Source organism: Panthera onca, chromosome B2, assembly GCF_046562875.1.
Source record: "Panthera onca isolate mPanOnc1 chromosome B2, mPanOnc1 haplotype 2, whole genome shotgun sequence".
In the NCBI taxonomy this organism is placed as follows: Eukaryota; Metazoa; Chordata; class Mammalia; order Carnivora; family Felidae; genus Panthera; species Panthera onca.
Window position 1 is genome coordinate 29,099,019 of NC_138343.1, and position 11,980 is coordinate 29,110,998.

The window sequence follows — 11,980 nt, forward strand, 5'->3', positions numbered from 1 at the left end:
GGTTTGAGAAGAGAGAGAGGCCTCATTCTCTCCTTACTTAATTCTGCCCTCTCCCTGTCTCAGGGTTCATTCATGTTATGCCCTTCCACCCCACATTCCTCTACTCTTGACTTCAGGAAATGCTGGTCATTATCTATGAGACAAAGGTAAACACAGGATGTCAAACAGAACAAACAGGAGACTGAGGTCAGAGTAAGGGATGTTAAATATATGCCTTGGGTAGGGGTCTGGGGTAGGGGAGAGTTTCAGAGACAGGAGATGCTGTCAAAATTTCTGTGCTCCAGTACCTAAGACTAGGAGTTAGCTAGGATCACCTACTATGTGTCTAGCACTACATAACAGGAAGTGTTTTTTGGGTAAGTGGAAAGGAATGGGAATAAGCTGTACTTCCCTCCCTCCACCACCCTCATGATCCTTTCCAATTTCACTCCCACCAGTACCAGTGCTTTTTTTGAATGTATAACTTCTGTTTCTTCAGTCTGTAGATCTTCCAGGCATCTATCTACCTTTGGCTTGTGGAGAGTAGGGAAGAAGTTCTAGCAGGAATAAATTGCATATAACCATCTCCCCAGCCTATCTACATAAAGAGACCAGTCTTCTGTCCTGAAAATATTTCCTAGTTTAAGATAATCTCCTGTTCCACTAGCCTTTCCTACCTAGTACAGTTGATCATGGGCTTGAGGAAGACTAGAAGAAAGCCAAAATTCAGAAAGGTCCCTGGGCTTGGATTGCATGGATGAGTATGGGTTTACAAACAGCTGGGTCTGTGAGGCCACAGGGTGGCGCCAGAGTAAGGATCTCCCTGAGAGAGGCCCAGGAACTACACTTCCCAGGAGGCCTTGTGCAGGCGCCCGAGACGGAGCTATCGGAGGGGCAGGACCTGCGGACGCTCGTTTGTGAGGCGCTAGTGCAGCGTCGATGGCTGGCCCAGTAAAGGACCGAGAGGCCTTCCAGAGGCTAAACTTCCTGTACCAGGCAAGTCCGTCGGGGCGTTTGGGGAGGCGACTGGGTTTGGCCGGCCACCGAGTGATGGTTTCCCTCCCCTAGGCCGCCCACTGTGTCCTTGCGCAGGACCCCAAGAACCAGGCGCTGGCGAGGTTTTACTGCCACACGGAGAGGACCATCGCAAAGCGGCTGGTCTTGCGGCGGTGAGACGCTCCGGGAGCCTGGTGGCGGGCGGGACGTGGGGAAGAATGGGGAGAATGAGCGCAGGCGCTTGGATCACCATCCCCCTCCGCCCACAGGGACCCCTCAGTGAAGAGGACCCTCTGTCGTGGCTGCTCTTCCCTTCTTATCCCTGGTCTCACCTGCACCCAGCGTCAGAGACGTGAGTGCTCCTACTAACGTGGGGTGACTGAGGAGCAGTAGTGGGTTGCGGAGGGGATCCCCTTCCTCGCTTTAGATGGGCGTCTAGCGTGGGATTTGCAGCAGCCGACATTTTCCAGCTTTGGGTTAAATTGTTAACTCCTCTTGGACAAACTAAGATCTGGACAATAGGGAAATGATGTTGCTATAAGAGGTAACCCACCCATACATAATAATAGGTGTTATTTTGCATTGTGGAGGACAGGATTCACATCACTGTTCATTCATTCATTCAACAAATATTGATTTTTCTAAGGTGTATCAAGTATTGTATGAGATACATTATTCTCATTGAAATTATAGTCTGATAGAATAGACTAAGAAACAATTAAAATAGTGTAGAAAAATGCTTTAATTGGGGAGGTAACATTACTTATACCAGTAGTGATGAGGTTCATGATAAGCAAAAGGAGTGAAGAGATGGAAATTCTAGGCATGTGTGAGGACTCTGAGACAAGAGAGCTTGTGGTGCTGTCAAGGAGACCAGAGTTTAGGAGCCTGGAGTTTGAGGTAGGCAAGGTTAAAGCATGAGGCTGGAGAAGGAAACAGGGCAGATCTTAAAGAGACTTCTAAGGACTTTGGACTTTATCTTAAAGGATACAAAAAAATTGATGGACTTTAAGCAGGGGTAAGACATCTCAAATTTGTATTCAAAGTTGGGGAGGGTTGGAATTTGTACCGAAAAACAGTGGAGGCAAAATTGGATGAAGGAGAGCTTTTCTTCTCCTAAATCTGGGCACTCTTTCCCCACCCCACCCCTGCTTAAACCCCAGGATGCAGGGGACAGCGCTGGACAGTACAGACCTGCCTGACATGCCAGCGCAGCCAACGTTTCCTCAATGATCCTGATCATCTGCTCTGGGGAGACCGGCCTGAGGCCCAGCTGGGGAGCCAGGCAGGTGAGAGGTTTGTAGGGGAAAACTGAGGATACTCCAGGAAGATAGGAGTGATGGGGGGCATAGGTCTGATGAGGTTACACAGGTGGATTCTACATTGCTGTGAGAGGTGCCACAGTCTTATAAAACCCAAATTCTCATCTACACAGATCCCAAATCTCCACAACCCCTGCCAAACACAGCCCACCCCATTCTAGCCCACCTCTGTGAGGAGAAAGTGCAGCATGAGAGCTCCAGCCACCAGTGATGGATTCACCTTATCTTCGAAATAAATAAAGTATATTGGTGTCTCACTTTGTGTGATTCTGTGAGTATTTCAGCTCTTCATTCTATTTTCCTCTGTTTCAGTTTGTATTTCTCTGTCACTGGCTAACCTCTCTGTCTTTACCATGTTCATATTCCTACAATTTGGGGAGATCCTGATTTCTATAAACCACTTGCCCACTGAGCAGCTTCCATTTCCAGGATACTGACCCCAGTGCTCCTTCATCCCTGCTTCCTTAGTGTAATGCCACATTTGGAACTCAGGATCCAGGGTTGTTGGCAAGAGCTTGAGCCTTCATAGAATATTTTTTATTTAGGTAGCCCTCACTGTTGACTAAAGGGCTAAACAGACTGCTGATGCCACTGATGTCGTTTTTAGACAAGGAAAAAAAGTTTAGGGGGTCAGAATGGCTTCAGATCCTCCAGGCTCACTCCAAGCTGATCTTTCCCAATCTCTTGGTTTTCTTCTATAAAATTCTAATATGAGAAGTGGTACAAACCTGAACAAGGTCAAAGGTGATAACGAAAGGACAATTGGTGGACAGTACACAACTGTGCCGCATAGATAAACCCTCAGGATTTTCTTGAGAATGAGTAAACAACAAAAATTGTTTTATTTGATGTCCCTAGGGAACTTACTCAAAGACAGAATTTCAGACTGACCTCTTGCTGGGTGCCAGCTAATCAATTTCCCTCAAACATATACAAACAAAATTCACGATTCCCAGAATACAATTTTCTTTCTTCTCTTGCTCTTATAAATCCTGTGTTGTACTTATTTATTGCTGCATAAAAATCACTGCATGATGTGGCTTCAAACAATGATTTTGTGGACTATGCTTTCTGAGAGCCTAACTGGCTAGTTTCTTCTATTCCATATGGCATCAGCTGGAGTGACTCAGCTGCATTTAGCTGCTGTCTGTGGTACCTGGTCTAGAAGAGCCCAGAAGGTTCATATGCATGTCTGCCACCTCCTTGCTTTTCTGTGTGGCCTACTACATAGCTGGTTTTGATGTTCTTACAGCATAGGTCTCTCAAGGAGGTTGGACCTCTTACATGCCCTCTGGCTTCCACCGAAAGCAGTTAAGAGGTCAAGCTCCAAGGTGCAAGAACTTATCAAGCCTCTGTTCTCATCACACTTGCTGATTGATGTCCCCTTGACAAAGCAAGTAACCAAGCCCAGATTCAACAGGGAAGGAGCACGCATACCAGAAGGTTCATTTGTTCCCTGGGGACCACCAGTGTAGCAATCTACCACATCTTTATTTTGCCTTCATCCTTGACTCAGTTTTCCCATTGACTCCGTATGTCAATAGGTTACTTGCATGAAAAATAGTAAATAGTGTGCAAGTAACTAAATTACATGAAAAGTAGTACATAATGTGCAAGTAACTATATTGCATGAAAGATAGTAAATAGTGTGCAAGTAACTGTTTCTCAGTTACTTTGTAACAGTTTATTTCTGGAGATAGTGTCTACCTGGGTCAACTGCAACAACCAACATAAACATGTAGCCTGAAAGTGCACCTCCTGTAGACCTGGACCCTTTTCATCTTCAGTTCTTGTTCCTTGGCTCCATCCATGAGTCTCATTTCTGATCTTACTCATTCTTGTACACTGGGTGTGATTTTTGGCTAAGTTTGTTTGGAGTGTTTTGTTGATTGCACATGACTGAACATGCCCATAGTGGGATAATGAGGGAACTTTGAGTTTTGATTTCATGGCTGAGTTCATTAAGTGATATCCCTCTTGTGGGGAGACTGTGGAAATCATGTTCCAGTTGGGAAATAGATGAAACCATGTGGAATATGGTTCACTTAGGTGTTTGTGGTTTGTTCATCTGTTTTGTGTTTTCATCAGAATAGATTCCTCTAACTAGAAGTCATATTCATCCTTCCAAAACTGTGTCCTTTTTCATGTTTACTAATTTTTTTTAATTTAAATTCTAGTTGCTTAACACATAGTGTAATATTGGTTTCAGGAGTAGAATTCAATGATTCATTACTTACATACAACACCCAGGGTTCATCATAACAAGTGCCCTCTTTAATACCCATCACACATTTACCCATCCCCAACCCAACTCCCTCCATCAACCATCAGTTCTCTATCATTAAAAGTCTCTATGGGTGACTTGGGTGGCTCGATCAATTAAGTGTCCAACCTCAACCCAGGTCATGATCTCACAGTTTGTGAGTTCAAGCCCTGCATCAGGCTGTGTGCTGACAGTTCAGAGCCTGGAGCCTGCTTCAGATTCTGTGTCTCCCTCTCTCTCTGTCCTTCCCCCACTTGTGCTCAGTCTCTCAAAAATAAACGTTAAAAAAAATTTTTTTACAGAGTTTCTAATGGTTTGTGTCCCTCTCTTTTTTATTCCCTTCCCATATGTTTGTCTGTTTTGTTTCTTAAATTCCACATGAATGAAATCAAACGATATCTTTCTCTGACTGACTTATTTCACTTATCATAATACACTGTAGCTCCATCCACATCATTGCAAATGTCAAGATTTCATTTCTTTTGACAGCAGTGTGTGTGTGTATCTCACATCTTTATCCATTCATCAAATGGACATTTGGGCTCTTTTTTGGCTATTGTTGATAATGCTGCTATAAACATCAGGACTCCTTCAACGTAAACAACATACATGTACTCCTTCAAATCAGGATTTTTGTATCCTTTTGGTAAATACTGAGTAGTGCAATTGCTGGATTGTAGGGTAGTTCTATTTTTAACTTTTTGGGAAACCTACATACTGTTCTCCAGAGTGGCTGCACCAGTTTGCATTCCCACCAAGAGGGATTCCAAGTGCAAGAGGGTTCCCCTTTCTCTACATCCTCACCAACACCTGTTGTTTCTTGTGTTGTTACTTTTAGCCATTCTGACAGGTGTGATGTGGTATCTCATCGTGGTTTTGATTTGTATTTCTCTAGTGATGAGTGATGTTGAGCATCTTTTCATGTGTCTACTGGCCATATGGATGTCTACTTTGGAAAAATGTCTATTCATGTCTTCTGCCCATTTCTTAACTGGATTGTTTGTTTTTTGGGTGTTCAGTTTAGTAAGTTCTTTATAGATTTTGGATGCTAACCCTTTATGAGATATGTCTTTTGCAAAGATCTTCCATTCTGTAAGTTGCCTTTTAGTTTTGTTGATTGTTTCCTTTGCTGTGCAGCTTTTTATCTTGATGAAGTCCCAATAGTTCATGTTTGCTTTTGTGTCCCTTGCCTCTGGCAATGTGTCAAGTAAGAAGTTGCAATGGCCAAGTTTGAAGAAGTTGCTGCCTGTGTTCTCCTCTAGGATTTTGATGGTTTCCATCTCATGATTAGGTCTTTCATCCATTTTGAATTTATTTTTGTGTATGGTGTAAGAAAGTGGTTCAGTTTCATCTGCATTTTGCAATCCAGTTTTTCCACCACCATTTTGAAGAGACAGTCTTTATGCCATTGGATATTCTTTTCTGCTTAGTTGAATATGAGTCGACCATATAGTTGTGGGTCTATTTCTGGATTTTCTATTCTGTTCCATTGATCCATGTGTCTGTTTTTGACCCATACTGCCTTGATGACTACAGCTTTGTAATATAGTTTGAAGTCTGGAATTATGGTGCTTTCAGCATTGCTTTTCTTTTTCAGGATTGCTTTGGCTATTTGGGGCCTTTTGTGTTTCCATGCAAATTTTAGGATTGTTCTAGCTCTGTGAAGAATGCTGGTGTCATTTTGATAGTGATTGCATTAAATGTGTAGATTGTGGGGCACCTGGGTGGCTCAGTCGGTTGAGCATTGACTTCAGCTCAGGTCATGATCTCGCGGTTCGTGAGTTCAAGCCCTGCGTCAGGCTCTGTGCTGACAGCTCAGAGCTTGGAGCCTGCTTTGTATCCTGTGCCTCCCTCTCTCTCTACCCCTCCCTCGCTTGCTCTGTGTCTCTCTCTCTCTCTCTCTCTCTCTCTCTCTTTCAAAAATAAATAGACTCCCCCAAAAAATTAATTTAAAAAAATGTGTAGATTGCTTTGGGTAGTAGAGACTTTTTTTTTTTTTTTTTTTTTTTACAGACAGGGTTGGAGGGAAGAGACAGAGAGAGAGACAGAGAGAGAGAGAGAGAGAGAGAGAGAGAGAGAATCCCAAGCAGGCTCCATGCTGAGCTCATGGGATCCTACGACCCTAGGATCATGACCCAAGCCAAAATCAAGAGTCAGACGCTCAACCAACTGAGCCACCCAGGTACCCCTGGGTATTACAGACATTTTAATAATGTTTGTTCTTCCAGTCCGTGAGCATGGAATGTTTTCCATTTCTTTGTGTCCTCTTCAATTTCCTTCATATGTTTTCTGTACTTTTTAGGGTCCAGATCTTTTACCTCTTTGATTAGGTTTATTCCTAGGTATCTTCTGGTTTTTGGTGCAGTTGTAAAAGGGATCAATTCCTTGATTTCTCTTTCTGCTGCTTCCTTATTGGTGTATAGAAATGCAACCGATTTGTGTACATTGATTTTTTATCCTGCAACTTTGGTGAATTCATGTATTAGTTCTAGCAATTTTTTGGCGGAGTCTTTCAGGTTTTCTACGTAGAGTATCATGTTGTCTGCAAATAGTGAAAGTGTGACTTCTTTCTTGACGATTTGGACCTTTTATTTCTTTTTGGTTTTGGTTTGCTCACAGTTACAGCATTTTATTTCAGCTTTAGTTATTTTATCCCTGCAGTAAGGGATTCTTTTGTGACTTTTATGCTTTTTTCAAACCCAGCTAGTATCCTTATAATTGTTGTTTTATTTTTTTTCATTTTATTTATTTATTTTTGAGAGAGAGCATGCATAAACACAAGTGGAGGAGGGGCAGAGAGGGAAGGAGAGCAGGAGAATCCCAAGCAGGCTTCACACTGACAGTGTAAAGCCCAACACTGGGCTTGAACCCATAAACCTTAAGATTATGACCTGAGCCGAAATTGAATTGGACACTTAACTGACTGAGCCACCCAGGCCCCCTATAATTGTTTTAAATTCTAGTTCAGACATTTTACTTATATCTGTATTGATTAAACCTCTGACCATTCCTTCTTCCTGTTTTTTCTTTTGGGGTGAATTTCTCCATCTTCTCATGTTGTAAATTCAAAAAAGGGTTGTGGGGGGAGGCTGTGTTTTGTGGTTTTGTCTGTTTGTCAAAAGAAGCTAGATCCAAAAATAAATAAATAAACTTCTTTTAAAATAAATAAAAATATAAATTGCTTGTTCTGTATCCTGGGGGTGGTGGGGTTGGGTGGGGGAAGCTAGATCCTATTCACCCTAGAGCTGAAGCTTTGTAGCACTCTGTTGTAGTTAAAGGTATTGTGCTGGTTTGCTGGGAGGTGGGCGGGCTGCACTGATTCTCAGGTGGACTTGCCCTAGTGGAGATGCACCTGCAGGGTGTGGGTGGGGGGGCGGGGGTGGACCCAGAGGCAGGTGTTGGTGTAAGTGGCTCTGGCCCCCGCTTGGGGGTGCTGTTTTGCCCACTGAAGTCAGTTTTTTTTTCAATATATGAAATTTATTGTCAAATTGGTTTCCATACAACATGCAGTGCTCATCCCAAAAGGTGCCCTCCTCACTACCCATCACCTACCCTCCCCTCCCTCCCACCCCCCATCAACCCTCAGTTTGTTCTCAGTTTTTAAGAGTCTCTTATGCTTTGGCTCTCTCCCACTCTAACCTCTTTTTTTTTTTTCCTCCCCCTCCCCCATGGGTTTCTGTTAAGTTTCTCAGGATCCACATAAGAGTGAAAACATATGGTATCTGTCTTTCTCTGTATGGCTTATTTCACTTAGCATCACACGCTCCAGTTCCATCCACGTTGCTACAAAGGGCCATATTTCATTCTTTCTCATTGCCACGTAGTACTCCATTGTGTATATAAACCACAATTTCTTTATCCATTCATCAGTTGATGGACATTTAGGCTCTTTCCATAATTTGGCTATTGTTGAGAGTGCTGCTATAAACATTGGGGTACAAGTGCCCCTATGCATCAGTACTCCTGTATCCCTTGGGTAAATTCCTAGCAGTGCTATTGCTGGGTCATAGGGTAGGTCTATTTTTAATTTTCTGAGGAACCTCCACACTGTTTTCCAGGGTGGCTGCATCAATTTGCATTCCCACCAACAGTGCAAGAGGGTTCCCATTTCTCCACATCCTCGCCAGCATCTATAGTCTCCTGATTTGTTCATTTTCGGCACTCTGACTGGCGTGAGGTGATATCTGAGTGTGGGTTTGATTTGTATTTCCCTGATGAGGAGCAACGTTGAGCATCATTTCATGTGCCTGTTGGCCATCTGGATGTCTTCTTTAGAGAAGTGTCTATTCATGCTTTCTGCCCATTTCTTCCCTGGGTTATTTGATTTTCAGGTGTGGAGTTTGGTGAGCTCTTTATAGATTTTGGATACTAGCCCTTTATCCGATATGTCATTTGCAAATATCTTTTCCCATTCTGTTGGTTGCCTTTTAGTTTTGTTGGTTGTTTCCTTTGCTGTGCAGAAGCTTTTTATCTTCATGAGGTCCCAGTAGTTCATTTTTGCTTTTAATTCCCTTGCCTTTGGGGATGTGTCAAGTAAGAAATTGCTATGACTGAGGTCAGAGAGGTCTTTTCCTGCTTTCTCCTCTAGCGTTTCTCCTCTAGATGGTTTCCTGTCTCACATTCAGGTCCTTTATCCATTTTGAGTTTATTTTTGTGAATGGTGTAAGAAAGTGGTCTAGTTTCAATCTTCTGCATGTTGCTGTCCAGTTCTCCCAGCACCATTTGTTAAAGAGACTGTCTTTTTTCCACTGGATGTTCTTTCCTGCTTTGTCAAAGATGAGTTGGCCATACGTTTGTGGGTCTAGTTCTGGGGTTTCTATTCTATTCCATTGGTCTATGTGTCTGTTTTTGTGCCAATACCATGCTGTCTTGATGATGACAGCTTTGTAGTAGAGGCTAAAGTCTGGGATTGTGATGCCTCCTGCTTTGGTTTTCTTCTTCAAAATTACTCTGGCTATTCAGGGCCTTTTGTGGTTCCATATGAATTTTAGGATTGCTTGTTCCAGTTTCAAGAAGAATGCTGGTGCAGTTTTGATTGGGATCGCATTGAATGTGTAGATAGCTTTGGGTAGTATTGACATTTTGACAATATTTATTCTTCCAATCCATGAGCACGGAATGTTTTTCCATTTCTTTATATCTTCTTCAATTTCCTTCATAAGCTTTCCATAGTTTTCAGCATACAGCTCTTTTACATCTTTGGTTAGATTTATCCCCAGGTATTTTATGCTTCTTGGTGCAATTGTGAATGGGATCAGTTTCTTTATTTGTCTTTCTGTGGCTTTATTGTTAGTGTATAAGAATGCAACTGATTTCTGTACATTGATTTTGTATCCTGAAACTTTGCTGAATTCATGTATGAGTTCTAGCAGACTTTTGGTGGAGTTTATCGGATTTTCCATGTATAATATGTCATCTGCAAAGAGTGAAAGCATGACTTCATCTTTGCCAATTTTGATGCCTTTGATTTCCTTTTGTTGTCTGATTGCTGATGCTGGAACTTCCAACACTATGTTAAACAACAGCGGTGAGAGTGGACATCCCTGTCGTGTTCCTGATCTCAGGGAAAACGCTCTCAGTTTTTCCTCATTGAGGATGATGTTAGCTGTGGGCTTTTCATAAATGGCTTTTATGATCTTTAAGTATGTTCCTTCTATCCCGACTTTCTGGAGGGTTTTTATTAAGAAACGTTGCTGAATTTTGTCAAATGCCTTTTCTGCATCGATTGACCGGATCATATGGTTCTTATCTTTTCTTTTATTAATGTGAGGTATCACGTTGATCGATTTGCGAATGTTGAACCAGCCCTGCATCCCAAGAATGAATCCCACTTGACCATGGTGAATAATTCTTTTTATATGCTGTTGAATTCGATTTGCTAGCATCTTCTTGAGAATTTTTGCATCCATATTCATCAGGGATATTGGCCTGTAGTTCTCTTTTTTTACTGGGTCTCTGTCTGGTTTAGGAATCGAAGTAATACTGGCTTCATAGAATGAGTCTGGAAGTTTTCCTTCCCTTTCTATTTTTTGGAATAGCTTGAGAAGGATAGGTATTATTTCTGCTTTAAACGTCTGGTAGAACTGGCCTGAGAAACCATTTGGTCCTGGACTCTTATTTGTTGGGAGATTTTTGATAACTGATTCAATTTCTTCACTGGTTATGGGTCTGTTCAAGCTTTCTATTTCCTCCTGATTGAGTTTTGGAAGCGTGTGGGTGTTTAGGAATTTGTCCATTTCTTCCAGGTTGTCCAGTTTGTTGGCATATAATTTTTCATAGTATTCGCTGATAATTGCTTGTATCTCTGAGGGACTGGTTGTAATAATTTCCTTTTCATTCATGATTTTATCTATTTGGGTCATCTCCCTTTTCTTTTTGAGAAACCTGGCTAGAGGTTTATCAATTTTGTTTATTTTTTCAAAAAACCAACTCTTGGTTTCGTTGATCTGCTCTACAGTTTTTTTAGATTCTATATTGTTTATTTCTGCTCTGATTTTTATTATTTCTCTTCTTCTGCTGGGTTTAGGCTGTCTTTGCTGTTCTGCTTCTATTTCCTTTAGGTGTGCTGTGAGATTTTGTATTTGGGATTTTTCTTGTTTCTTGAGAGAGGCCTGGATTGCAATGTATTTTCCTCTCAGGACTGCCTTCGCTGCATCCCAAAGCGTTTGGATATTTGTATTTTCATTTTCGTTTGTTTCCATATATTTTTTAATTTCTTCTCTAATTGCCTGGTTGACCCACTCATTCTTTAGTAGGGTGTTCTTTAACCTCCATGCTTTTGGAGATTTTCCAGACTTTTTCCTGTGCTTGATTTCAAGCTTCATAGCATTGTGGTCTGAAAGCATGCATGGTATGATCTCAATTCTTGTATATTTATGAAGGGCTGTTTTGTGACCCAGTACATGATCTATCTTGGAGAATGTTCCATGTGCACTCGAGAAGAAAGTATATTCTGTTGCTTTGGGATGCAGAGTTCTAAATATATCTGTCAAGTCCATCTGATCCAATGTATCATTCAGGGCCCTTGTTTCTTTATTGACTGTGTGTCTAGATGATCTATCCATTTCTGTAAGTGGGGTGTTAAAGTCCCCTGCAATTACCACATTCTTATCAATAAGGTTGCTTATGTTTGTGAGTAATTGTTTTATATATTTGGGGGCTCCCGTATTCAGTGCATAGACATTTATAATTGTTAGCTCTTCCTGATGGATAGACCCTGTAATTATTATATAATGCCCTTCTTCATCTCTTGTTACAACGTTTAATTTAAAGTCTAGTTTGTCTGATAGAAGTATTGCTACTCCAGCTTTCTTTTGACTTCCAGTAGCATGATAAATAGTTCTCCATCCCGTCACTCTCAATCTGAAGGTGTCCTCAAGTCTAAAATGAGTCTCGTAGACAGCAAATAGATGAGTCTTGT

The 11,980-nt window shown here is 41.8% G+C and overlaps 1 protein-coding gene across 2 annotated transcripts; it reads left to right on the top strand.

Moving 5' to 3' along the window:
* Positions 1 to 236: 236 nt before the first annotated feature.
* Positions 237 to 2,554, top strand: RPP21 (ribonuclease P subunit p21). Of its 2 annotated transcripts, none has more exons than XM_060614980.2 (5): positions 237 to 975; positions 1,048 to 1,148; positions 1,245 to 1,327; positions 2,139 to 2,271; positions 2,411 to 2,554. In XM_060614980.2, exons 1-5 carry the CDS (start codon positions 919 to 921, stop codon positions 2,469 to 2,471), a joined length of 435 nt encoding a protein of 144 aa, XP_060470963.1. In that variant the 5' UTR covers positions 237 to 918; the 3' UTR covers positions 2,472 to 2,554. The 2 variants fall into 2 exon arrangements, with proteins under 2 accessions (XP_060470963.1, XP_060470962.1); XM_060614979.3 differs by having other exon boundaries at positions 251 to 975; positions 2,139 to 2,264.
* The last annotated feature ends 9,426 nt before the right edge of the window (positions 2,555 to 11,980 follow it).

Coding starts and splice junctions, on each gene's coding strand:
- RPP21 (XM_060614979.3), top strand. CDS start 919: ATGGCTGGCCCAGTAAAGGACCGAGAGGCCTTCCAGAGGCTAAACTTC. Junction 976..1,047: donor GGCTAAACTTCCTGTACCAG/GCAAGTCCGTCG, acceptor TCCCTCCCCTAG/GCCGCCCACTGTGTCCTTGC. Junction 2,265..2,410: donor CCAGCTGGGGAGCCAGGCAG/GTGAGAGGTTTG, acceptor TCATCTACACAG/ATCCCAAATCTCCACAACCC.